At 53.0% G+C, this 23,632-nt stretch overlaps 1 protein-coding gene across 3 annotated transcripts in view; it reads left to right on the top strand.

Moving 5' to 3' along the window:
* ABCB9 (ATP binding cassette subfamily B member 9) overlaps positions 1-23,632 on the top strand; it is a 47,186-nt gene that overhangs the window by 9,243 nt on the left and 14,311 nt on the right. For all 3 annotated transcript variants that reach the window (XM_030821577.1, XM_030821578.1, XM_030821576.1), the window contains exons 2-7: positions 5,206-5,893; positions 14,772-14,886; positions 15,420-15,550; positions 16,509-16,714; positions 19,081-19,278; positions 20,774-20,902. In XM_030821577.1, the coding sequence (XP_030677437.1) occupies positions 5,293-5,893; positions 14,772-14,886; positions 15,420-15,550; positions 16,509-16,714; positions 19,081-19,278; positions 20,774-20,902 (1,380 nt within the window). In that variant the 5' untranslated portion in view covers positions 5,206-5,292. The remainder of the gene's footprint in view (positions 1-5,205; positions 5,894-14,771; positions 14,887-15,419; positions 15,551-16,508; positions 16,715-19,080; positions 19,279-20,773; positions 20,903-23,632) is intronic.

Here is a 23,632-nt window from a genome sequence, read left to right as displayed (position 1 = left end):
GACAGCTTCTCAAGTCCCAGAGTGAGGCTGGGCCCCACGTGGGCTGCCAGAGGCTCAGCAGGGATGGAATCAGGATGGACCCACGCAGACCCAGCCCGGTACTGCCCCAGAGCCAGGGACCCCCACAGTCACACCCTCCCACCCAGCGGGCCTCCGTCAGCCAGTGCTTTGCTGCGCAGCGAATGGAGTGGGCTTGTCCAGGTCTGGGCACACTCCTGGGTAAAAAGCTCACCATGTCAAGGGTGAACCGAGGCCACTGGGCCACCCAAGTTGTTTGGCCCCTTTTCTTGCAGTCCTTGAATGGCCTGGGCAGAGGCCCCCCAAGTCTCCATCCTGGAAACCCTGGATGCAGGTCTCCATCCTGCCTTCGTCCTTTTTCTGCATGTCACTTAACCTCTTCTGTCTCCCCAGCTGTAAAATGAAGCTGATGACCACAGGGTCCTCCCAGGGAAGGGGGGAGGCCTGGCTGCTTTGGGAGGTGCCAGGCACATAGTAGGGCCCGGTGAAGGGTCTCTGTTGCAGTGTCATAATAACTTTTATCTATTGTCTCCTGGCCCTCTCTGCAAAGGGTCTCTGTTGCAGCGTCATAATAACTGCTATCTATCGTCTTCTGGCCTTCTCTGCAGCTGGTGCCTAGAGATACCCCAACCAATGTCTCCTACCCTGGGAAGAAAAGCCTTTGACAAGACCCCTGGTGGGGACAGGGCCACTTGCTTATCCTGTGCCATTCTTTAATGCGCAGAGTCAGGGCGAACCACCCCGTCTTCCTGGGCCTTGTCCGGTTCTGGGTGGGGCCTGTTCTGGCCACCACCTTGTCCTTGTCCCTCGGGCCAAGCAGGTCACCCATGTGCTCACAATTTGCCCTCCAGCTCCACCTGGCCAAGCCCAGCGTGTCCTCTGAGTCAGGCAGATGGAGAGCAGGGACGGGCCTCTAAGCAGCCTTGGCTGGTGGTCACGCTTCTACCCAGTAGCTTTAAAAATAACGGAATAACTGTTCCCACCGAGGACTGTAACCTGACCCGGGGTTGGATTCCACTCTGCTGGGAGCCTGTGGTAGAAGGACTAGTGCTTGGGGGCAGGGACCCAGGTGCTAGCGCTGCTCTGCCCCAGCCTGCTGGATGACCTGAAACAAGCCTCACCCCCTCCCTCTCTGGGCCTCAGTTTTCCCATCTGCAAAATGTGGCTTTGGTAGTCTGTGATATGGGTGTTTGAAATTTTGTTTATTCTGATGAAGATAAATAGGCTTCTGGAGGCAGGCGGCATGATGGTACCCTGGGCTGTCGGGGGATGGGGAAGGAGTTCCCCCAGAGTCTGGGAGTCAAGTTGGGAGAGTCAGCCAAGCCCCTGGGCTGCTGTCCAGCTTTTGAGTCTCTTGCGGATCTGCCTCCTGTTCCACTTCTGAGCCCCAGCCCCTTTCTGGAGACTGAGGGACCCCATGTGCCCACCATGAGGAGAGCAGCAGCTGAGGCAGCTGGCAGCACCTGGTGCAGCCGGCAGTGGCTTGGCTGGGAGGCCTGGAATGGCACCGGGCCAGGAGCTTCCCTCCCTGGGCTCTGACTGGAGCTCACCCACTCACTCGCTCCCCACGGCCTCTGCATTGCAGCAGACAGAAGCCTGCGTGGGCAGCACAGGCAGGGCTGGGGAGGGAGTCAGGACCTGGGCTGAGGGTGTCCGACCATCCTACCCACTTCCCCTTGCCCTTGACCCTGCTCAGCCCTGACCATCTTTGGAGGGGCAGCTACTGACTAAGCAACTGTCATCTCTGCGATGGGCTTCAGTGTGCCTGGAGGTGTGGGGGTGAAAGCAGGCTTGGGGGTCGTTCTATCCCCCCACTCCATTCCCCCTCTGCATCTCAGACCCCTTCTCAGCATCAGCAGGGGTTGTGCCTACCTCCTGGAGAGGCTGTTTTGAAGGATTGGAGCTTTGGAGTTGAGAGTACAGATTTTGGAACTCGATGGCCAGGGTTCACATCCCAGCTTGGTCACTTCGTAGCTCTGTGACCCAGGGCAGGTCACTTAACCTCTCTGTTCCTCAGTTTTCCTAACTGTAAAATGGGGATAATGATAGGACCTACTTCATAGGGCTCTGGTGAGTGCTGATGCATGTAAGTGCCTGGAGCCAGTGTCAGCTGGCACCAGCTGCTGTCATTGCCAGCAATTAGCCTCAGCAGTTTTATCACCTCTGCCACATGGCCCAGCACTCTGCTGGGGACTCTTTTCTTTAGATGAAGACTTCCCAGTAACATTTTCTTTCACTCTGTCACCCAGGCTGGAGTGCAGTGGCACCATCTTGGCTCACCGCAACCTCTACCTCCCAGTTTCAAGTGATTCTTCTGCCTCAGCCTCCTGAGATGCTGGGATTACAGGCGTGCACCACCATGCTCGGCTAATTTTTGTATTCTTAGTAGAGACGGGATTTTGCCATGTTGCCCAGGCTGGAATCGAACTCGTGAGCTCAAGCTATCTGCCCATCTCGGCCTCCCAAGAGGCCCAGATGGGATTACAGGTGTGAGCCACCACGCCTGGCCCCTGGTAGCATTTTCTATATTGAATATTATCTTAATTTAGGGGTGAAGAACACAGATTCTGGGCTCAGACACCTGTGAGTCCACATCCCAGCTCTGCTATTGAGAAGCTGTGTAATCTTGGGCAAATTCTTCACTTCTCTGGGCCTCAGTTTCTCCATCTGTTAAGTGGGAGGGATGAGAGTGCACATCTCACAAAGTTGCTGTGAGGATTAAATAGGTAGGGCCACCTGGATTTGAAGCACATGGTGCAGGGCAGGGCTCACAGGAAGTGCAATGTTACATCCCTGTCTGCTTGTAGTTATTAGACACCTGCTTTGTGCCAGGCACGCAGTAGACAGGTGGAGAAGCAGATGCTGGGGTCCTGCACTCACTGCCTCAAGTCCTGACTTGGGCCCTTGTTGGCTGAATGTCTGGATCAGGTGATTTTTTTCTGTCTGTGCCACAGTTTCCCCAACTGTAAACGGGAATATGGAAACCCTGGCCTCGTGGGATTGTGTGAGGTTCCAGTCATGCCACAGTGTGAGCAGTTTGGGCACCTGGGCGCCAGAGCTTCGGGGAGAGGATCTCTCTCAGGATGGCCCCTTCCCAGCCATGACACAGTCATCCCCGCTGTCACCTAGCACCTTACCCTGCCTCTTGGGGGATCTAGAGCTCAGCCCATTTTGCAGATATGACAACAAAAGGCCCAGGGGAGGAAGGACTGGAACTGAGACAGGAGGTAGCACCCAGGGACACACCACAGCCCGGTCCTAACCCCACCCTGGACAAGCCCCACTCACAAACTCAGGCCTCCAGGCCTGCTTCCCAGGTGTCCCTGCGGCTCTGGGGGAGTCCTGAGGGACTCAGTGCCGGGAGATTCCTTGGATAAAGCAGACATCAAGATTCAGAAAACCAAAGGGGCCTAGGGCTGGGCACGAGGGCCAACCTGGGCAGGAGGAAAAGATTCTGGAAACTTCCAAGCAGATGCCAAGGTTTCTGGATTGCTGTGTGGCCTGCAAGCCACCCCCACAGCTGTCAAGTTCCCTCTTAGACCAAAACAGTTTATTTGGGGTTGCAGAGATAGAAGACCTGATGTGGGAGGAGAAAAGTGAACAAACATTGATTAAGCACACACTGTATACGGTTGATTACAATCAGCAGCAATTATGCACCAGGCACTCTGCCCAGAACTGACACATTGAACCTCATGCTCACGTTTTGCAAATGAGGAAACAGGTTGAGAGAAATGAGTAGCGGTAGTAAAGACAGAGGCTGTTTATATTAAACTCTGCTTCTCTCAGCTTCATCCTCACTATGGATGCAAAATCCTCCAGATACTTCCCACCCTCTCTGATCTCATGGGGCCTTGCTGCCTTCCCAAGGGGCACTCCTGCCTTGGGGCTCTGGCACTGTTTCACCTGTGCCAAGTGCTTTTCCCCAGATAGCCACTTGGCAGACTTCCGTACCTCTTTCAAGTCTTGCTCGAGTGTTACCTACCCAGCGAGGTCTTCTCTGGCCCCCTATTTAAAATTGATCTCTGGCCTGGCGTGGTGGCTCACGCCTGTGATCCCAGGACTTTGGGATACTGAGGCAGGTGGATCACTTGAGGTCAGGAGTTGAGAACAGCCTGGCCAACATGGTGAAACCCCGCCTCTACTAAAAAAAGTACAGAAAGTTAGCTGGTCATGGTGGTGGGGTACCTGTAGTCCCAGCTACTTGGGGGGCTAAGGCAGGAGAATTGCTTGAACTCGGGAGACAGAGGTTGCTGTGAGCCGAGATCGCACCACTGTACTCCAGCCTGGGTGACAGAGCGAGACTCTGTCTCAAAAAAATAAATAAATAAAATAAAATTGATCTCTGTCTTCCCCCACCCCTATCCTATTCACCCTCACCCCATCCTATTCACCCCCCTCTTTTTTCCACCACAACCTTATCTCTTTTTTTAATTAAAAAAAAATTTTTTTTTTAGAGATAGGATCTTGCTGTCACCAAGGCTGGAGTGCAGTGGCATGATCATAGCTCACTGTGGCCTCGAACTCCCAGGCTGAAGCGATCCTCCCGTCTTGGCCTCCCAAGTAGCTTGGACTACAGGACCATGCTACCACACTCAGTTAATTTTTTTTTTTTTTTTTTTTTTTTTTTAAAGACAGTGTCTCACCCTGTTGCCCAGGCTGCTCTCCAACTCCTGGCCTCAAGGGATCCTCCAACCTTGGCCTCACAAGACACACATCATTTCCTTATTATCTTTTTTTTTTTTGAGATGGAGTCTTGCTCTGTCACCCAGCTAAATTTTGTATTTTCAGTAGAGACGAGGGTTTCACCATGTTGGCCAGGCTGGTCTTAAACTCCTGACCTCAAGTGATCCACCTACCTCGGCCTCCCAAAGTGCTGGGATTACAGGCGTGAGACCATTTCCTTATTATCTGTCTCCTGCATGAGTATGTCATCTCCAGAAGAGCAGGGATCTTTGTTGTTTTTGTTCATGACAAAGAATAAAGAACAGCACCTGGCCACAGTGGGCACTCAGTAAGTATCCCTTGAATGAGTGGAATCTTCGTAGTACCCTGGGAAGTTGATATTGCCATTTTACAGATGATAAAACTAAGGCTCAGAGATGTCAAGTGACTTTCTCAAGGTCACACAGCCAGAGAGTGGCAAACCTGAACCCCTTGTGCTGACGTCTGCTGTTGTCCCTACAGGCCTGGCCTCGCCCTGTGGATGATGATGGCCTTGCCCCCGTGAGCTACAACCTGGCCTTCGGCGCCCGCCCACCTCCAACCAGCAGGATGCGGCTGTGGAAGGCGGTGGTGGTGACTTTGGCCTTCATGAGTGTGGACATCTGTGTGACCACGGCCATCTATGTCTTCAGCCACCTGGACCGCAGCCTCCTGGAGGACATCCGCCACTTCAACATCTTTGACTCGGTGCTGGATCTCTGGGCAGCCTGCCTGTACCGCAGCTGCCTGCTGCTGGGGGCCACCATTGGCGTGGCCAAGAACAGTGCGCTGGGGCCTCGGCGGCTACAGGCCTCGTGGCTGGTCATCACCCTCGTGTGCCTCTTTGTGGGCATCTATGCCATGGTGAAGCTGCTGCTCTTCTCAGAGGTGCGCAGGCCCATCCGGGACCCCTGGTTCTGGGCCCTGTTCGTGTGGACGTACATTTCACTCGGCGCATCCTTCCTGCTCTGGTGGCTGCTGTCCACCGTGCGGCCAGGCATCCAGGCCCTGGAGCCAGGGGCAGCCACCGAGGCTGAGGGCTTCCCTGGGAGCAGCCAGCCACCGCCCGAGCAGGCGTCTGGGGCCACGCTGCAGAAGCTGCTCTCCTACACCAAGCCCGACGTGGCCTTCCTCGTGGCCGCCTCCTTCTTCCTCATCGTGGCAGCTCTGGGTAAGTAAGGACCTCGGGGACACGTGGCCACCAGAACATCAAATTAGGTGGATATGACTGCCTTCGATTTTAAAAGATTTTACTTACATGGTTCAGACATCAAATTGGTATGAAAAGGAAAACAGGCCAGGCATGGTGGCTCATATCTATAATCCCAGCACTTTCGGAGGCTGAGGTGGGAAGATCACTTGAGCCCAGCAGTTCAAGACCAGCCTGGGCAACATAGCGAGAACCCATTTCTATTTTATTTTATTTATTTATTTATTTATTTTTTTGAAATGTAGTCTTGCTTTGTCACCTAGGCTGGAGTGCAGTGGCACAATCTCAGGTCACTGCAACCTCTGCCAGCCAGCTTCAAGTGATTCTCCTGCCTCAGCCTCCCAAGTAGCTGGGACTACAGGCATATGCCACCATGTCCAACTAATTTTTGTATTTTTAGTAGAGATGGGCTTTCGCCATGTTGGCCAGGCGGGTCTTGAACTCCTGACCTCAGGTGATCCGCTGGCCTCGGCCTCCCAAAGTGCTGGGATTACAGGCGTGAGCCACGGTGCCTGCCCCATTTCTATTTTATGTAATTTAAAACAAAAAAATAGGCCAGGCGCGGTGACTCACGCCTGTAATCCCAGCACTTTGGGAGGCCAAGGTGGGAAGATTGCCTGAGCCCAGGAATTCAAGACCAGCCTGGGCAACACGACAAGACTCCATCTCAATTTAAAAAAGGAAAAAGTAAAAGATGAGAAGAAAAAGGAAACTATGAGTTCCACTCCTGTTTTTTTCTTTTTAGACAGGGTCTCACTCTGTTGCCCAGGCTGTAGTGCAGTGGCATGATCACAGCTTACGGCAGCTTCAACCTCCCAGGCTCAAGTAATCCCCCCACCTCAGCCTCCAGAATAGCTGGGACTACAGGGGCGTGCACCACACCCAGCTAATTAGAGATAGGATCTCACTATGTTGTCCAGGCTGATCTCGAACTCCTGGGCTCAAGTGATCCTCCCACCTTGGCCTCTCAGAGCACTGGGATTACAGGTGCAAGCCACAATGCCTGGCTGTGTTTCACTTCTAATTCTACCCTGATCATCCTGCCCAGGGCTAACTGCAGGAAAAGGATCCAGAAGCTCCCAGGTGGCCAGGAAAGCACTCTTTCTTACTCAATCCTTGTGCATGTTCCCAGCTTCTCCTTATGCAGCTACAAGCACATCAAAAGAACATGCATCACTCCCCCACCTCTCACCCACATTGTTTTATGTTCTGCTCTTTTCAGTTAGCAGTATGTTCTGGAATTTTCCCAACCAGTACCTCATTGTTTTATTTGGCTGCATAATATTCCATTGTGCGGCTATACCATAGATTATTTAATTGGTCTCCCATCATTTGACTCTTGGGTTATTTTGAGCCTTTTCCTCTGAACATGAATAATTTTTTTTTTTTTTTTTTTTTTTTTGAGATAGAGTCTTGCTGTGTCACCCGGGCTGGAATGCAGTGGTGCGATCTTGGCTCACCACAACCACCATCTCCTGGGTTCAAGCGATTCTCCTGCCTCAGCCTCCCAAGCAGCTGGGATTACAGGCATGAGCCACTGCGCCCGACCTGCATGTGAATAATTCTGTTCATACACATTTCATATGAATGTGGATGGATCTGTAGAATAAATTCCTGGAACTGGGATCATCAGAGAATAGACTAGAAAACATCAGAGTGGGCAGGCATGGTGGCTCACGCCTGTAATCTCAGCACTTTGGGAGGCCAAGGCAGGCAGATCACACACACACACACACAAAAAGATTTTAATATTTTAGTTGTGTGTGCCTACGTGCAGGTGTGGCCTGGTTTGTGATGTGAAATGTATTTGTGCCTGCGAGTCTGGTCCAAACAGTTTGAAGGCACCACTCAGCAACATGGGTAGGAAGGTGGCACTGCATGGTTGGAGCTCCACAGGTTCTGGGGGCAACGAGGCGTGGGCACAAATCCCTGTCCTGCTCCCTACCCAGCTGCATGGCCCTGCGCGAGTTCTCCAGCCTTTCTGAGCCTCACTTCCTCCCTCTGTGCAACGAGGATTGTTAGAGTCCTTATTTCCTGACATTTTAGATGCTGAAAAAAATGGGAGAGCTGGGTGCAGTGGCTCATGTCTAATCCCAGCACTTTGGGAGGCCAAGGCTACAGGATCACTTGAGCCCAGGAGTTTGAGACCACTCTGGGCAACATAGCAGGACCCTGTCTCTAAAAAAAAATGTTTTTTTAATTAGCTGGGCATGGTGGTACTTGCCTATAGTCCCAGCTACTCAGGAGGCTAAGGTGGGAGGATCCCTTGAGCTCAGGATTTTGAGTTGTAGTGAGCCATGATGACGCCACTGCACTCCAGCCTGGGCAACAGAGCAAGACCAGTCTCTACAAAAAAAAAAAAAAAAAAAATAGAAGGACTAAGTACAGAGCTTGGCTTGTCATGGTAAGTGCTCAGGGTTGTTAGCTATTATGAGTTTTAAAAATTTAAAGCCAGGCGCGGTGGCTCACGCCTGTAATCCCAACACTTTGGGAGGCTGAGGCGGGCGGATCATTTGAGGTCAGGAGTTTGAGACCAGCCTGGCCAACATGGTGAAACCCCGTTTCTGCTAAAAGATATATAAATATTAGCCAGGCACGGTGGCTCATGCCTATAATCCCAGCACTTTGGGAGGCCGAGGCAAGTGCATCACTTGAGGTCAGGAGTTCGAGACCAGCCTGGCAACATGGTGAAACCCCATCTCTACTAAAAATATAAAACTGAGCCAGATGTGTTGGCATACGCCTGTAATTCCAGCTATTTGGGAGGCTGAGGCAGGAGAATCGCTTGAACCTGGGAGGCAGAGGTTGCAGTGAGCCAAGCTCACACAACTGCACTCCAGCCTGGGTGACAAAGTAAGACTCTGTCTCAAAAAACGTAAATAAATAATAAAATAAAAATGTTAACTGACAGAGACAGACCCTGGAGAGGTGACAATGCAATAACAATGCCAGAATGTTCTGAGACGGGACAGGCAAACCCAGAGCTGGCCCTGACTCTGCAGCCCTGTCCTCCTATGATCCACCTCTGCCCTCTCAGTCCCATCCCCTCAACAGCTGTGTGAGATTAGGCAAGTTATTTAACCCCTCTAAGTCTTAGCCTCCTCTTCTGTGACATGAGCATAGTCGTACCCCCACAATGGGGTTGGAAGGGTCAGTGAATCCACATAGGTGAGACACCTTGGACAGCTCCTGGCACATAGACACCTCCCAGTAATAGTAGCAGCTGTGAGGACTGGGATGACCCCTTCCCATTCAACCAGGCAGTTTCTCCTGCTCATGCTGGGCAGCCCAAAAGTCCCCTCCTTAGGAAGCCACCTTAGATTCTGCCAACTGTGGCAACTTTGTCTGCACGTCAGTTATAGCTTTTGACATAAAAATCATGCATTCAGGCCAGGCACGGTGGCTCACACCTATAATCCCAGCACTCTGGGGAGCTGAGGCCTGCAGATCACCTGAGGTTAGAAGTTCGAGACTAGCCTGGACAATATGGCAAAACCTCGTCTCTACTAAAACTACAAAAATTAGCTGGGCATGGTGGCAGCCGCCTGTAATCCCAGCTACTCAGAAGGCTGATGCAGGAGGATCTCTTGAACCCAGGAGGTGGAGGCTGCAGTGAGCTGAGATTGTGCCACAGCACTCCAGCCTAGGCAACAAAGTGAGACTCCATCTCAAAAAAAACAAAAAAACAAAAAACTATGCATTTATGCTGGGCACAGTGGCTCATGCTTATAAGCCCAGTACTTTGGGAGTCTGAGGCAGGAGGATCACTTGAGGCCAGGAGTTCAAGACCAGTCTGGCCAACATAGCAAGACCCTGTTATGCATTCACCCTTCTGCCTCCCGTCCCAGGTCCTGAGCCCCTCAGGGGCAGGGGCCAGGTCTGACTTACCCTGGATCCCAGTAGCTGGCACAGAGACGGGCTCACTGAATGAATAAATGAACAAAAGTATGAATGACTGTCATGCCTGTGCAGACAGATGGCGCCCCATGCCATGACCTTGTTTACCCCACCTGCTGGGGCCCTGGCGTCAGCTGCTGTGTGGTCGGGGAATGCAGACATCCTTAAATACTGCTGAGCAGATTTTCCCAGCTTGCAGGATTGCATCAAGAGTCAGGGCGCAGACTCGAGGCTCAGGCCCCCGACTATATTGATAACTTTAGGCAAGTTATTAACCTGGCCAGCGCTCACTTGACCATTCTGAAGTGAGGGCTTTGTTGGGGTACTGTGAGAAAGAAGTGAGAGGAAGCTTGGTGCTAGCACAAGTAAATAATCAGTGTTAGGGCCAGGTACAATGGCATGTACCTGTGATCACAGCTACTTGGGTGGCCAAGGAGGGAGGGTTGCTTTGGCTCAGGAGTTTGAGACCAACCTGGGCAACATAGCAAGACCCCATCTCAAAAAAAAAAAACAATTAGGTACTGTGATTTTTAATAATTATTTTTCAATCAACAGGCATTCAGCAGTGCCCAGCTTTTCTGTACCCTCAGAATCTTAAAACAAACAAACTAAAACAAAAAACAAAAAACCACCCATTGGGAAATGTTAGTTTTAGGGTTGAGTATCTCTTATTAAATTAAGGTTCTTTAGAGGTCAAGTGCGTGGCTTACACCTATAATCTCAGCACTTTGGAAGGCTGAGGTGGGCAGATCACTTGAGGTCAGGAGTTCAAGACTAGCTTGGCCAACATGGCAAAACCCTGTCTCTACTAAAAATACAAAAATTAGCCGGGCGTGGTGGCACACGCCTGTAATCCCAGCTGCTCAGAAGGCTGAGGCGGGAGAATTGCTTGAACCTGGGAGGTGGAGGTTGCAGTGAGCTGATATCGTGCCATTGCACTCCAGCCTGGGTGACAGAACGAGACTCTGTCTCAAAAAATAAAAAATAGGCCGGGCACGGTGGCTCACACCTGTAATCCCAGCACTTTGGGAGGCCAAGTGGGGCAGATCACCTGAGGTCAGGAGTTCAAGACCAGCCTGACCAACATGGAGAAACCCCATCTCTACTAAAAATACAAAATTAGCCAGGTGTGGTGGCGCATGCCTGTAATCCCAGCTACTCGGGAGGCTGAGGCAGGAGAATCGCTTGAACCCGGGAGGCAGAGGTTGCTGTGAGTCAGAGATCGTGCCATTGCACCCCAGCCTGGGCAACAAGAGTGAAACTCCGTCTCAAAAAAATACATAAAAAACAAATGGAGTCCTTTTTTTTTTTTTTTTTTTTTTTGAGGCAGAGCCTCCCTCTGTAACCCAGGCTGGATGGAGTACAGTGGAGTGATCACAGCTCACTGCAGCCTTGACCTCTCCAGCTCAAATGATCCTCCCACCTCGGCCTCCCAAAGTGCTGGGATTGCAGGTGTGAGCTACCTTCTGTAGCCTAAGATTCTTTAATATGGATTTCGTGGCAAACCAAATGTATAAACTTGGGCAAGTGACTTAATCTCTCTGAGCCTCAATTTCCTCTTCTGTGGAAAGAATACATTTCCACAAATGGAAGGAATAATTGTACCAAACCTATAGGATTACTGGGTGGCCTTTGAGACTTAAGAAGGTAGGGGCGCAGATATCTGGGGTAAGTGGCTGGGTGCGGTGACTCACACCTGTAATCCCAGCATTTTGGGAGGCCAAGGCGGGCAAATCACTTGAGGTCAAGAGTTCGAGACCAGCCTGGGCAACATGGTGAAACCCTGTCTCTAATAAAAATATAAAATTTAGGCCAGGCGCGATGGCTCATGCCTGTAATCCCGGCACTTTGGGAGGCCAAGGCGGGTGGATCCCGAGGTCAGGAGTTCAAGATCAGCCGGGCCGACATTGTGAAACCCCATCTCTACTAAAAATACAAAAATTAGCCAGGCGCAATGGCAGGCGTCTGTAATCTCAGCTACTCGGGAGGCTGAGGCAGGAGAATCACTTGAACCTGGGTGGCAGAGGTCGCAGCGAGCCAAAATCGTGCCAATACACTCCAGTCTGGGCGGCGGAGTGAGACTGCATCTCAAAATATATATATACATATATAAAATTTAGCCGGGTGTGATGGCAGTCGCCTGTAATCCCAGCTACTTGGGAGGCTGAGGCATGAGAATCACTTGAACCCAGGAAGTGGAGTTTGCAGTGAGCTGAGATTGTGCCACTGCACTCCAGCCTGGGTAACAGACTGAGACTCCATCTCAAAAAAAAAAAAAACAACGTATGTGGTAAGAGCACTCTAGGCAGAAGGACCAGCCCATGCAAAGGTCCTGAGGCAGGAAGGTGCCCAGTTGTTCAAGAGCAGACACCAGTTAGCTGGAGCAGAGGGAGTGAGATGGGGTGGGGAGAAGACAAAGGTCTATGCTAGGGGCTCAATCATGCAGGTCCTTGTGGGCTGTTGTAAAGACTTTGGCTTTTACCATCTCACTGGATGAGAAGAGGGATTTGGACTGTTTTGAGCCAAGGAGCAACAAGATCTGAGTGAGTTCCAACAGGATCCTGCCATCTGCTGTGTGGACAGGCTGATGTGAACAAAGTTGAGAGCAGGCTACTGAGATAGTCCCAGTGAGGTTAATGACTTGGACCAGGGTTGGGGCAGTAGAGGCAGTGAAAGTGGTCGGGTTCTGGAAATGGTCTGAGTATTTGCTGATGCATTGGAGAGTTTCACGTAATTCTTGTGCAGATTCAGCAAGAGAGTTTGCCAGCATGCTTTGCACAGCCCCTGGTACCCAGTAAGGCGATTATTAGCATTGGTGCTTGCTGGAATCAAATATTACAGAATATTCTGTCACATCTCACCGTTGCCCTCTTCTTTACTGTGGGTAAACTGAGGCAGAAACTCAGGCTGGGTGGAACTCCGCAGTCTCGGCTGGAGACCTCGTCTGGCCAAGGACGGTGGGGACACAGGCCCTCTAGGCTGCCACCTCATGGTCCCAGCAGAGGGCACCAGAACTGCACAGAAAGTCTCGCTACCCAAGTGTCTGAGCCAGGCCAGACGGTGCTAGCCAGACCTGCCAGGGGTTCATTCACTGACCTTTATTGAGCACCTACTGTATGCCCAGCCCCAAACCTGGCTCTGCTCATGGAAATAACTTCAGTGGAAACAGGTCCTGGGATGAACAAGGGCCTGGCCAGGTGACGCCACTATTTCCATAAGAGGAGAGTGGACATTCCAGATTATTGTCAGAGGAGTCTCATTTCTGCTGCTATAGCTAAATACCACAGACTGGGTCATTTAGAAACAATAGAAACTGATTTCTCACTGTTCTGGAGGCTGGGAAGTCCCAGATCAAGGTGCCAGCAGGTTTGGTGTCATGAGGGCCACTCTCTGCTTCCAAGATGGTCCCTCCTTGCTGTGTCCTCTGGAGGGGAAGACTGCTGTATCCTCACGCTGCACAAGGTGGAAGGGCGAGAGACGGCAAACCAGGCTTACAAGCCCTTTGAAAAGGGCCCTCATCCCATCCTGGAGAGCTCTGCCCTTGTGACTTAATCACCACCACACTGGCGATTATGTTTCAATATGTAAATTTTGGGAGATGCATTCAGACCACAGCAGGAAGGGAAAAGAAAGAGCCCCCAGATTGGAAGCCAGTTTAGGTTTGAGTCCCAGCCTTTCCCCTTGCTGTGTGACCTGGAGTAAATTTCTCAGCCTCTCTGAGTCTCCCATTCCACCCCAGGATTGTTGTGAAAACACAGTGAGGCAAGTGGGTAAGAAAGCACCCAGCAAGGTGTCAAGTGCCCCACCAGGAGGGGTGGGGTGGCAATTTCCAGCATTGCTTGGAACCAGAATAGCAACATCTTCTGAGGTTCCAGAATTTGGACTCTGAACCCAGTGAAAAGAATGAAATCAACTTTGGCGTCAATCAGCCACTGATTGCCATGTGGCCTGGGCGAGTCACCTCATTCAACTTCACTTTTGGCCGAGCGCTGTGACTCAGGCCTGTAACCCCAGCACTTTGGGAAGCTGAGGTGGGTGGATCGCTTGAGCCCAGGAGTTAGAGACCAGCCTGGGCAACCTAGCGAAACCTCATCTCTACAAAAAAATACAAAAAATTAGCTAGGCCTGGTGGCGTGTGCCTGTAGTCCCGGCTACTCAGGAGTCTGAGGTGGGAGGATCCACTGAGCCCAGGAGGTTGAGGCTGCACTCCAGCCTCGGCGACAGGAGCGAAACCCTGTCTCAAAAAGTTAAAAAAAAAAAAAGGAAAATATTTTACAAAAATAAAAAGAAAAACAAATTAAATTAATTTTTCTCATTTGTAAAATGGGGGTGATTCCAGAGCCTGCTCCAAAGGGAATGAAACAAAGGTCAGGAGCGCTGGCTCATACCTATAATCTCAGTACTTTGGGAGGCCAAGGTAGGAGGATTGCTTCAACCCAGGAGGTTGAGACCAGCTTGGGCAACATAGTGAGACCCCTGTCTCTACAAAAAAAAAAAATTAGCCTGGCATGATGGCACAGGCCTGTGTTCCCTACTCAGGAGGCTGAGACAGGAGGATCGCCTGAGCCCAGGAGTTTGATGCTGCAGTGAGCTATGATTACACCACTGCACTCCAGCCTGGGGGACACAGCGAGACCCTGTCTCAAAAAAACAAGAGAATGAAGCATCCCACAGGAGCCCTGGCTCGATGCCTGGTAGCCACTATAAATAAATAAGAACCAGCAGGCTGTGTGGATGCAAGGCCCAGTGCTTCCCTGTTCTCTGAGGAGGGGGGCATGAAGCACCCTGGGGCCCCACGATGGGCAGCAAGAGTTTGCCGAGGGAGGAAAGCCCACCAGTGGAGCGGGCAGAGGGGTTGGTGTGTGGACTTCTGGAGCCTCAGGAGGAAGGGTGTGGGTTCCCCTGGCTGCAGACGTCCCTGAGGCTGCCCTGCCTCCCCCAGGAGAGACCTTCCTGCCCTACTACACGGGCCGCGCCATTGATGGCATCGTCATCCAGAAAAGCATGGATCAGTTCAGCACGGCTGTCATCATCGTGTGCCTGCTGGCCATTGGCAGGTAGCCGGCTCAACCCCCACGACCTGCCCCGCACACCCCGGCCTGCACCAGGGAGGGAAGGGAGGGCCTGTCCCTAAGGAAGACAGGGACCAGGGAGGCCCTGGAAATGCCCCTGGTGGGCCTGTCCCTCAGCTGGTCACCCTGGGAACCGGCTTCCACACTGTCTTAGAGCACCCTAGAACCACACCCTCTGGTCCCTGAAAAGGGCTTCAGTCCTCAGGGTTCCCCGCTCACCCTCCCTGGCTGTTATCCAAGTAGGAATCTGGTCCCAAACAGAACCGGCTTTGTCTGAGCTGTTCTGGAAGGGAGAGGGTCTGGCTGGCACATTTGGGTCTTTTGCCCCACTACTGTCCCCTTTGCCCTCACCTTGGGGGGGGGCTTCCGCTGGGAATGAGGGGGACCCCGCAGGGGTGCCAGCCCTGGAGCGGGGCTGCGGTGGGGCTCCCAGGCCTGCCGGCAGCGGGAGGGGGCAGCCGGGTGTGGTCACTGGTCTGGAAGGACGTCGTGCTATAACATCTCTTATCTGCAATTAGCTCATTTGCCGCAGGTATTCGGGGCGGCATTTTTACCCTCATATTTGCCAGACTGAACATTCGCCTTCGAAACTGTCTCTTCCGCTCACTGGTGTCCCAGGAGACAAGCTTCTTTGATGAGAATCGCACAGGTTGGTCCTCCCAGTGCCCTAGGTGTCCTGGGGGCTGGGCCCCACCCCTGTGGGCTTGCCTGGCACTGAGGAATGAAATGGGCGTGTGGGTGGTCTCGGCCCTCTGTCTTCTCCTCCTGCTGTTAGTTCAGGCTGGGAACACCCTGGGCTTGGCCTGTGTCCTGGGAGCTGGCTTGCTCACTGAGGTTTTGGTGTGGGCTGCGGCCTCTGTGGGGCCCTGGCCAGGCCACCCGAGGTCCCCGCAGGGGCCAAGGCCTTGCTTTCCATTGCTCCATGGAAACCACCAGGGCCAGGACTACCCACGCCTGTGGCCGGCAGAGACCCCGCTCCCATGGGGGTCAGCGGGTGAGGGCCAGGGACCACAACAGGAAAGACGATAGAATATCCACCAAGATCCAAGCTCTGAGAGACACCAGCCTGGGTCCAAGCCCTGGTTCCTCCACTCGCGAACTTCACCTCTCTAAGCCTCTGTTTTCTTGTCTGTAAAATGGGAACACGGATAGTAGCCACCCCATGGGGTCCTTACAAAGCTCTTAGCACAGTGTCCAACTTAGGTAAGAAGTGTCTGCGCTTTTCTGCCCGCCACCAGCCAGGTTGTTATTTCTCTAGAAGGGAAGAGGAGTTACCCCCTCTGCCAGTGACAGGGAGGAGACATGGGTTTGAAGTCTGGCTCAGCCACGGACAGGCCATGTGACTCTGTGGGGGCCTTCCTGTTCTGAGCCCCAGCCTCCTCCGCTGTACAGCGGGATGTCGTGAAGCCTAAGCAAGATGCTGGTGACTGGGATTGGCTCAGAGTAGCCCTCGAGGGGTATCTGCTCTTCTCTCCCACCCCCCAACCCCGCCCACAGGTAGGGAGGCCCAGCTTCCCAGTGTCTGTCTCAGAGGCCCCTTAGCATCCCCCACTGCCACCCCCAAGGCCCGGGTTGCTGTGGTGAGAGCTGAGCCGCATGTGTTCCAGGGGACCTCATCTCCCGCCTGACCTCGGACACCACCATGGTCAGTGACCTGGTCTCCCAGAACATCAATGTCTTCCTGCGGAACACGGTCAAGGTCACGGGCGTGGTGGTCTTCATGTTCAGCCTCTCATGGCAGCTCTCCTTGGTCACCTTCATGGGTTTCCCCATCATCATGATGGTGTCCAACATCTACGGCAAGTACTACAAGGTAGGCCTGCCCCGTCTCTGCTGGGGACCATGCACCCTGGCAGCCCCCAAACATCCCCTTAGGAGGGGCTCAGGGGGCCACTAAGGGCTAGTGAAGGACTGGTCTTGAGGCTGTGTTTGCATTCATTCATTCATTTCTTCATTCATTCAATAAATAATTACTGACCAACTGCTATGTCCCAGGCACTGGGATACATCAGTGAGAAAGACAAGGCCCCTGCCTTCCTGGAACTTGTATTCTAGTGTCAGAGACGGATACTAGGTACCAACAGCACAAAGAATGAGAATCCACAATACAGTAAAAGATGGTCAGTGCTAAGGAGAAACACGAAGTGAGCAGAGGGATTGGGAGCATTGGGTGTAGTTGCAATTTTAAATTGGATTGCTAGCTGGGCCCGGTGGCTCATGCCTGTAATCCCAGAACTTTGGGAGACACAGGCAGGAGGACCACTTGAGCCTAGGAGTTCGAGACAAGATTGGACAATATAGCAAGACCCCATCTCTACAAAAAAAGATTTTTTTAAATTAGCTGGGCTTGGTGGCGCATGCCTGTGGTCCCAGCTACCTGGGAGGCTGAGGTGGAGGATCGCCTGAGCCCAGGAGGTCGAGGCTGTAGTGAGCTATGATCGTGCCACTGTACTCTAGCCTGGGTGACACAGCAAGACCCTGTCTCCAAAATGAATGAATAAATACAAGTTAAATAGGTCTTGCTGAGAAGGGGACATCTGAACAAGGGTCTGAAGGAGGCGGGCGTCTTGGGAGGTGTGTGCTGAGCAGAGGGCACAGCCAGTGAAAAGGCCCTGGGTTGGGACGTGCCTGGTGTGTATGTGGGGGTGGTGCAGGCCGGCCGTGATGCATGGGCAGGCTGCTGTCCCCTCTGGCCACCCCACGGCACTGCTTCTGCTTAGGAGCTAGTCCCATGAGCCAGGTTTGACCTTACCCTCCTCCTGCTTCCCAAATGGGCGGGTGCCTCCGAGCCCTAAGGGACAGACAGGCTAGGTTCAGACAGGCAGGGCTGTGACCCTGTGACAGGTACAGGCAACCCCCTCAGAGTCACCCAGGCCCACGCAGGGTACTTCTGAGCAGGGGCTTGGATGCATGACAGCCTCCAGGTGGTGCCGGGTAAGTCACTGTCGCAGCTCCACTGGAGCCTTTGGTGTTGGTGACCTGAGACCAGGGTAGCAAAAGAAGCCGTCTCCCACCCAGCCCCCGGTGAGGCCACTCCCCACAGCCTTCTCCAGCCACACAGGTGGGACCTCTTCCCGAAGTTCCTGGTCACGAGCCTCCCCGCTGTCCTCACTGAGATGAGAAAGTAAATCTATTCTTTAGAGTCTGAGCCATTTCCAGCACGCTGCTCCCCACCCCTTGCTTCCGGCCTTCCCACCAGCCCCTGGGACGGAGCAGGAAACCCTGGAGCTTCCCCTCAGCCCCCACCTCTGTGTGCGCTGCAGACCCTGCCTTTAGTTCAGCTAAGGGAGGCCTCAGGAAGGCCCTATTTGGGTTTTCCACCCCATGCCTGAATGTGTTGTGTGTAGCCAGCGAGTCATCTCCACAAGCCACACACACCGCCCGTGGCCAAACATGACTCAAGCACCCTGCATGCTTCCTGCAGCTGGGGCGTGACACATGGTCATGGGACATGCCAGTGCATGCTCCTGTCCTGGCCTCTCGGGCAGCCTTCCTGGCTGACTTGAGGATCAGCATAGTGACTCCTGCAAAGTGTGAACGGCTCCACCCAGGGGCCTCTTCCAGGACTCTGGTGAACAGCAGCCTGATGGCCACACACTTGGGACCACTTTTCAGCTCTGCCTGTGGTGACATGCACATGGCGTGGGCAGATTTCACAACCCACAGCCCCTACCACCATGTAGAACTTGGCTGGGAGTTCTGGAATCTCTTTGTCAACCCTCAGGCTCTAACATAATTTATGTTGATGATGTAAATGGTGCCCCTTTAATAGTTGGTGTTTCTTATATAGTGTACAACCTGAACAACTGTCCAGACATCTCCTGCTCTTCCAGCACAGGGTCAGGTGTTGAGGCCCCTTTTCTGAAAGGATTACCAAAAACTGTCCAGTCATGAATAGCCTCTTTTGAATACTGGGGATGACTTATTGATCAGTACCCCCCATCCTTCAGGAGCTGAAACCATCACCCCAAAAGCCTCTCTGGAGTTCACTATCTGAGTGTGTCAAATTGAGCCAGAAGGAGATGGGGGAGAAAGGGCTAGATCTTGTCTTTTTGTCCCAGGAACCTCTTACATATAGCTGGTGCCAGCGACGGGTGGAAAAACCCAGAGAGGCCTGGGGGCTCCAGTACATAGTGAGGCTGTTTTGGGGTCTTCTTCTTGTCTGCCTCGTGTCCATAGAGGCTCTCCAAAGAGGTCCAGAATGCCCTGGCCAGAGCGAGCAACACGGCCGAGGAGACCATCAGTGCCATGAAGACTGTCCGGAGCTTCGCCAATGAGGAAGAGGAGGCAGAGGTGTACCTGCGGAAGCTGCAGCAGGTGTACAAGCTGAACAGGAAGGAGGCGGCTGCCTACATGTACTACGTCTGGGGCAGCGGGGTATGTGCCCCTGGCCAGGCAGCTCTGGCTGTGGAGGGATGGGATGCAAAGATGGGGGAAGCCCTCGATCTAGGACATCAGCCCTGCATGTTGGCATCAAGCTGGTGGAGAATCTTTCTTTCTTTTTTTTTTTTGAGACAGAGCCTCACTCTGTCACCCAGGCTGGAGTGCAGTGGCACCATCTCAGCTCACTGCAACCTCCACCTCCTGGGTTCAAGCAATTCTCCTGCCTCAGCCTCCTGCATAGCTGGGACCACAGGCGCCCGCCACCATGCCTGGCTAATTTTTGTATTTTTGGTAGAGACAGGGTTTCACTATGTTGGCCAGGCTGGTCTCGAACTCCTGAGCTCAGGTGATCCACCCACATCAGCCTCCCAAAGTGCTGGGATTACAGGCGTGAGCCACCGCGCCCGGCTGAGAATCTTTCCCGGAAGCAAGGCTGCCCCTCTCTCCCGCTCACCTGGCGTGGGGTGGCAGGGTGGGAGCTTTCTTTTCCCAGCTGGGGAAACATCCTTGCTGACGTGGGGAGTCAGCAGGTCCCTAGGCCTCTTTCGGGCAGGTCTCCTGTCACAGCCACACACACTCCCGACAGTGTCTGGCACACTCCCGGGAGTGAGTCACAGCCCCTCCTTGGAGGATGGGGAGCACTTGGATCATGTCACTGTTGCACTGGCCACACATGGGAGGTGGGCAGGTCAGGGCATAGCTGCAGAGGAATGAGGAGGGTTTGGAGTGAGAGGGAGGAGGGAGCTGGTGGTCTACAGGGGAGCCAGGGGCCAGAGGATATCTGGGACTTCCTGGTGCTGCCACCTCCCCAAAGTACCAGCCAAGGAGGAGAGGAGGGGCTAAGGGCCAGCTCAGCTGGCTGATCCTCTTAGCAATCTGTCCGCTGGCAGGGGGATCCTTTGCAGCTTCCACCAAGGCACAGTGGCCCAGACAGCAGCCTAGTTCTGGCTGGGCATGAGGAGGACAGATGGAGTCCCTGACTGGGGTGTGGGCTGCCATGGGTACTCAGACTCCACTCCCTTCCCAGATGCCCCCCAGGTACAGGAGGAAGGCATGGGCACCCCCATCACAGCCCCTTCTTCACAGAACCCCTCTGGGGGAGGAAACAGAGAGCTCGCTGTGTGACCTTAGCCAGGGCACTTGCCCTCTCTGAGTCATGCTCTTCCCCATAAGGAGGACAAATAGTTCCCACGTGGCCAAGCTGAGGAGCCTGGGGGTGGCATGTGTGTGCCAGGGCCTCTCAAAGAAAGCCTTGTTCTGTGGCCAAGCCCACAGCCTGCTCCAGCTGGAGGCCTCTGTAGGGAAATGCTTGGGGCAGGGGAAGGCATGAGTGACAAGCCTTGGAAGACACCCCTGCCAACGGCTGGCATTTCAGTTTGTGGCTGGGTCTGCCCTCACCTCCCCTTGTAGCCTGGGATGGGGCAGGGAATGGGGGATGGTGGGGGATCTAAGGTCCCCCCGACCCACATCCCCTCTCCCTCTGCCCCAGCTCACACTGCTGGTGGTCCAGGTCAGCATCCTCTACTACGGGGGCCACCTTGTCATCTCGGGCCAGATGACCAGCGGCAACCTCATCGCCTTCATCATCTACGAGTTTGTCCTGGGAGATTGTATGGAGGTGAGAGGCCAGTGTGTCCGGGGATCCAGAGAGAAGGGAGGGGTTTGGGGAAGAGGGATCTTAATGGGGTGGGGGGGCTTCAGGGACTCTGACAATGTGGTATTTCTCTCTAAGGTAAGTAGGGGAAACAGCATGATCATATCAAGAATGATAATACTAGGCAGGGCATGGTGGCTCACGTCTATAATCCCAGAACTTTGGGAGGCAGAGGCGGGTGGATCACTTGAGGTCAGGAGTTCGAGACCAGCCTGGCCAACGTGGTGAAACCCCATCTCTACTGAAAACACAAAAATTAGCCAAGCGTGTTGGTGGGTACCTGTAATCCCAGCTACTTGAGAGAAGAATTGCTTGAACCCTGGAGGCAGAGGTTGCAGTGAGCTGAGATCGCACCACTGCACTCTGGGCGAGACTCCGTCTCAATAAATAAATAGGCAAGTCGAGTATGGTGGCATGTGCCTGTAGTCCCAGGTCCTCAGGAGGCTGAGGCAGGAGAATCGCTTGAACCCGGGAGGCAGAGGTTGCAGTGAGCCAAGATCGCGCCACTGCACTCCAGCCTGGGCGACCAAAGCGAAACTCCATCTCAAAAAAAAACAAAAGAAACAAAGAATGATAATACTACCAACAAGTGACAGCAACACCCTTTAGGGACAGAGGTGATTTCAGGAAATGGTCTTAACAGCTCTGTGAGAAGTTGAAGTGATGTGGAAATTCCCATTTCTCAGAAAAGAAAACTGAACCCAAGCAGTGAAGTGACTTGCCCACCACATTTGCTCGGGAACGGGCTCAGCGCCAGCCGGGTCTGACTTCCTCCCAGCCTACTTCCAGTGTAGCGCCTCGGAAATGCAAGGGTGTTTTAGATTGTCTTGATTTTGGTTTCCGCACAAGCAGATCCTGAGACAGAATTGGAGTGCAACAGATTTGTTTGGGAGGTGATCTCAGGAAACGGGGGTGGGAGTGGAAAGTGAGACGTGGAAGGAAGGAAGTCAGCAGAGTGAGTGGTGGAGCCAGTTACCAGTGTGGGCAACTGAGGTGGGATCCTTCTAGCGGACAGGGTAGGATACCAGCGCCAGAGTCATCCCATCTGAGGGCCAGGGAGCTGGGGTGTTTACACCCAAGCTGCCATCAGTCATTGCTCAAGGTCAGCCTGGAGTGAGGGTGTTAATTCTCTTGTCTGCCCCACTCCCACAAAAAAGCCCGCATTCCGCAGGCAGTAAGAGGTTGGGCCTTTGTGTGCTGCGCTGATAAGGCTCAAGGATGTTGTTGGGGTGTTCCTAGCATCTGCTACTCAGGCCATTGCATCTGCTGGAGAATCACACCTGCCGTATTATTTGACTCGGCAGTAACTCTGCCCCTAGGAATCCATGCTTCAAGAGTACTCACAGCAGTGGGCGAAGATGTATGTCCCGAGATGTTCAGTGCAGTGTTGTTTGTTTATTATTATTACTATTTGAGACAGAGTCTCACATTGTCACCCAGGCTGGGGTGCAGTGCTGTGATCATGACTCACTGCAGCCTTGACCTCCTGGACTCAAGTGATATTCCTACCTTAGCTACTTGAGTAGCTGGGGTTACAGTCACATGCCACCACACCCAGCTAATTTTTTTCTTTTTAATTTTTTTTTTTTTTGAGACAGAGTCTTGCTCTGCCTCCCAGGCTAGAGTACAGTGGTGCAATCTTGGCTCACTGCAACCTCTGCCTCCCGGGTTCAAGCTATTCTCCTGCCTCATCCTCCCCAGTAGCTGGGACTATAGGCACGCACCACCATGCCTGGCTAATTTTTGTACTTTTAGTAGAGAGGGGGTTTCACCATGTTGGCCAGGCTGGTCTGGAACTTCTGACCTCAAATGATCCGCCTGCCTCGGCCTCCCAAAGTGCTGGGATTACAGGTGTGAGCCACTATGCCCAGCCAGCTCTGGGGTTTTGAGTGTTTACTACCAGCTGTTGCTGTTGTCTTCACAGTAACAGGACACAGATGCTGATATCACCGCCTTATCACCAATGAGGACATTCAGCACCTAAGAGCCTGAACTCAGGAGACAGATGGGCCTGGATTCAAATCCTGGCTCTGCCACTTCTAGGCTATGTGACCTGGGCCAAGTTACTTGAGCCCTCTGTGCCTGAGTTTCCTCATCAGTAAAAAAGGAGATAATGTTGGAACCTACCTCCTAACATACAGAGCATGCTCGGCCGGGCACAGCGGGCCACACCTGTAATCCCAGCACTTTGGGAGGCTGAGGCAGGCGGATTCCTTGAGCTCAGAAGTTCCAGACCAGCCTGGGCAACAGGGTGCAACCCGTTTCTACTGAAAATACAAAAAATTAACCGGGCGTAGTGGTGGCTCATGCCTGTGGTCCCAGCTATTCGGGAGGCTGAGGTTGGAGAATTGCTTGAACTCGGGAGGCAGAAGTTGCAGTGAGCAGGATCACACCACTGCACTCCAGCCTGGGTGACAGAGTGAGACCCTCCTCTCAAAAACAATAAATAAAAAGAGAATACTTAAGAAAATGGGCCGTTATTATGATTTACATTCATATTCTATGTATTTTTACCCAAGGCGAACATATTTATTTATAGTACACATTTTGAAAACTGAAATCAAGCCAGATCTGTTGACTCACGCCTGTAATCTCAGCACTTTGGGAGGGTGAGGTGGGCGGATCACTTAAGGTCAGGAGTTTGGGACCAGCCTGGCCAACATGGTGAAACCCTGTCTCTACTAAAAATACAAA

This window comes from Nomascus leucogenys, chromosome 10 (genome assembly GCF_006542625.1).
Source record: "Nomascus leucogenys isolate Asia chromosome 10, Asia_NLE_v1, whole genome shotgun sequence".
Classification (NCBI taxonomy): domain Eukaryota; kingdom Metazoa; phylum Chordata; class Mammalia; order Primates; family Hylobatidae; genus Nomascus; species Nomascus leucogenys.
This window is presented reverse-complemented; position numbering and strand designations above follow the sequence as displayed.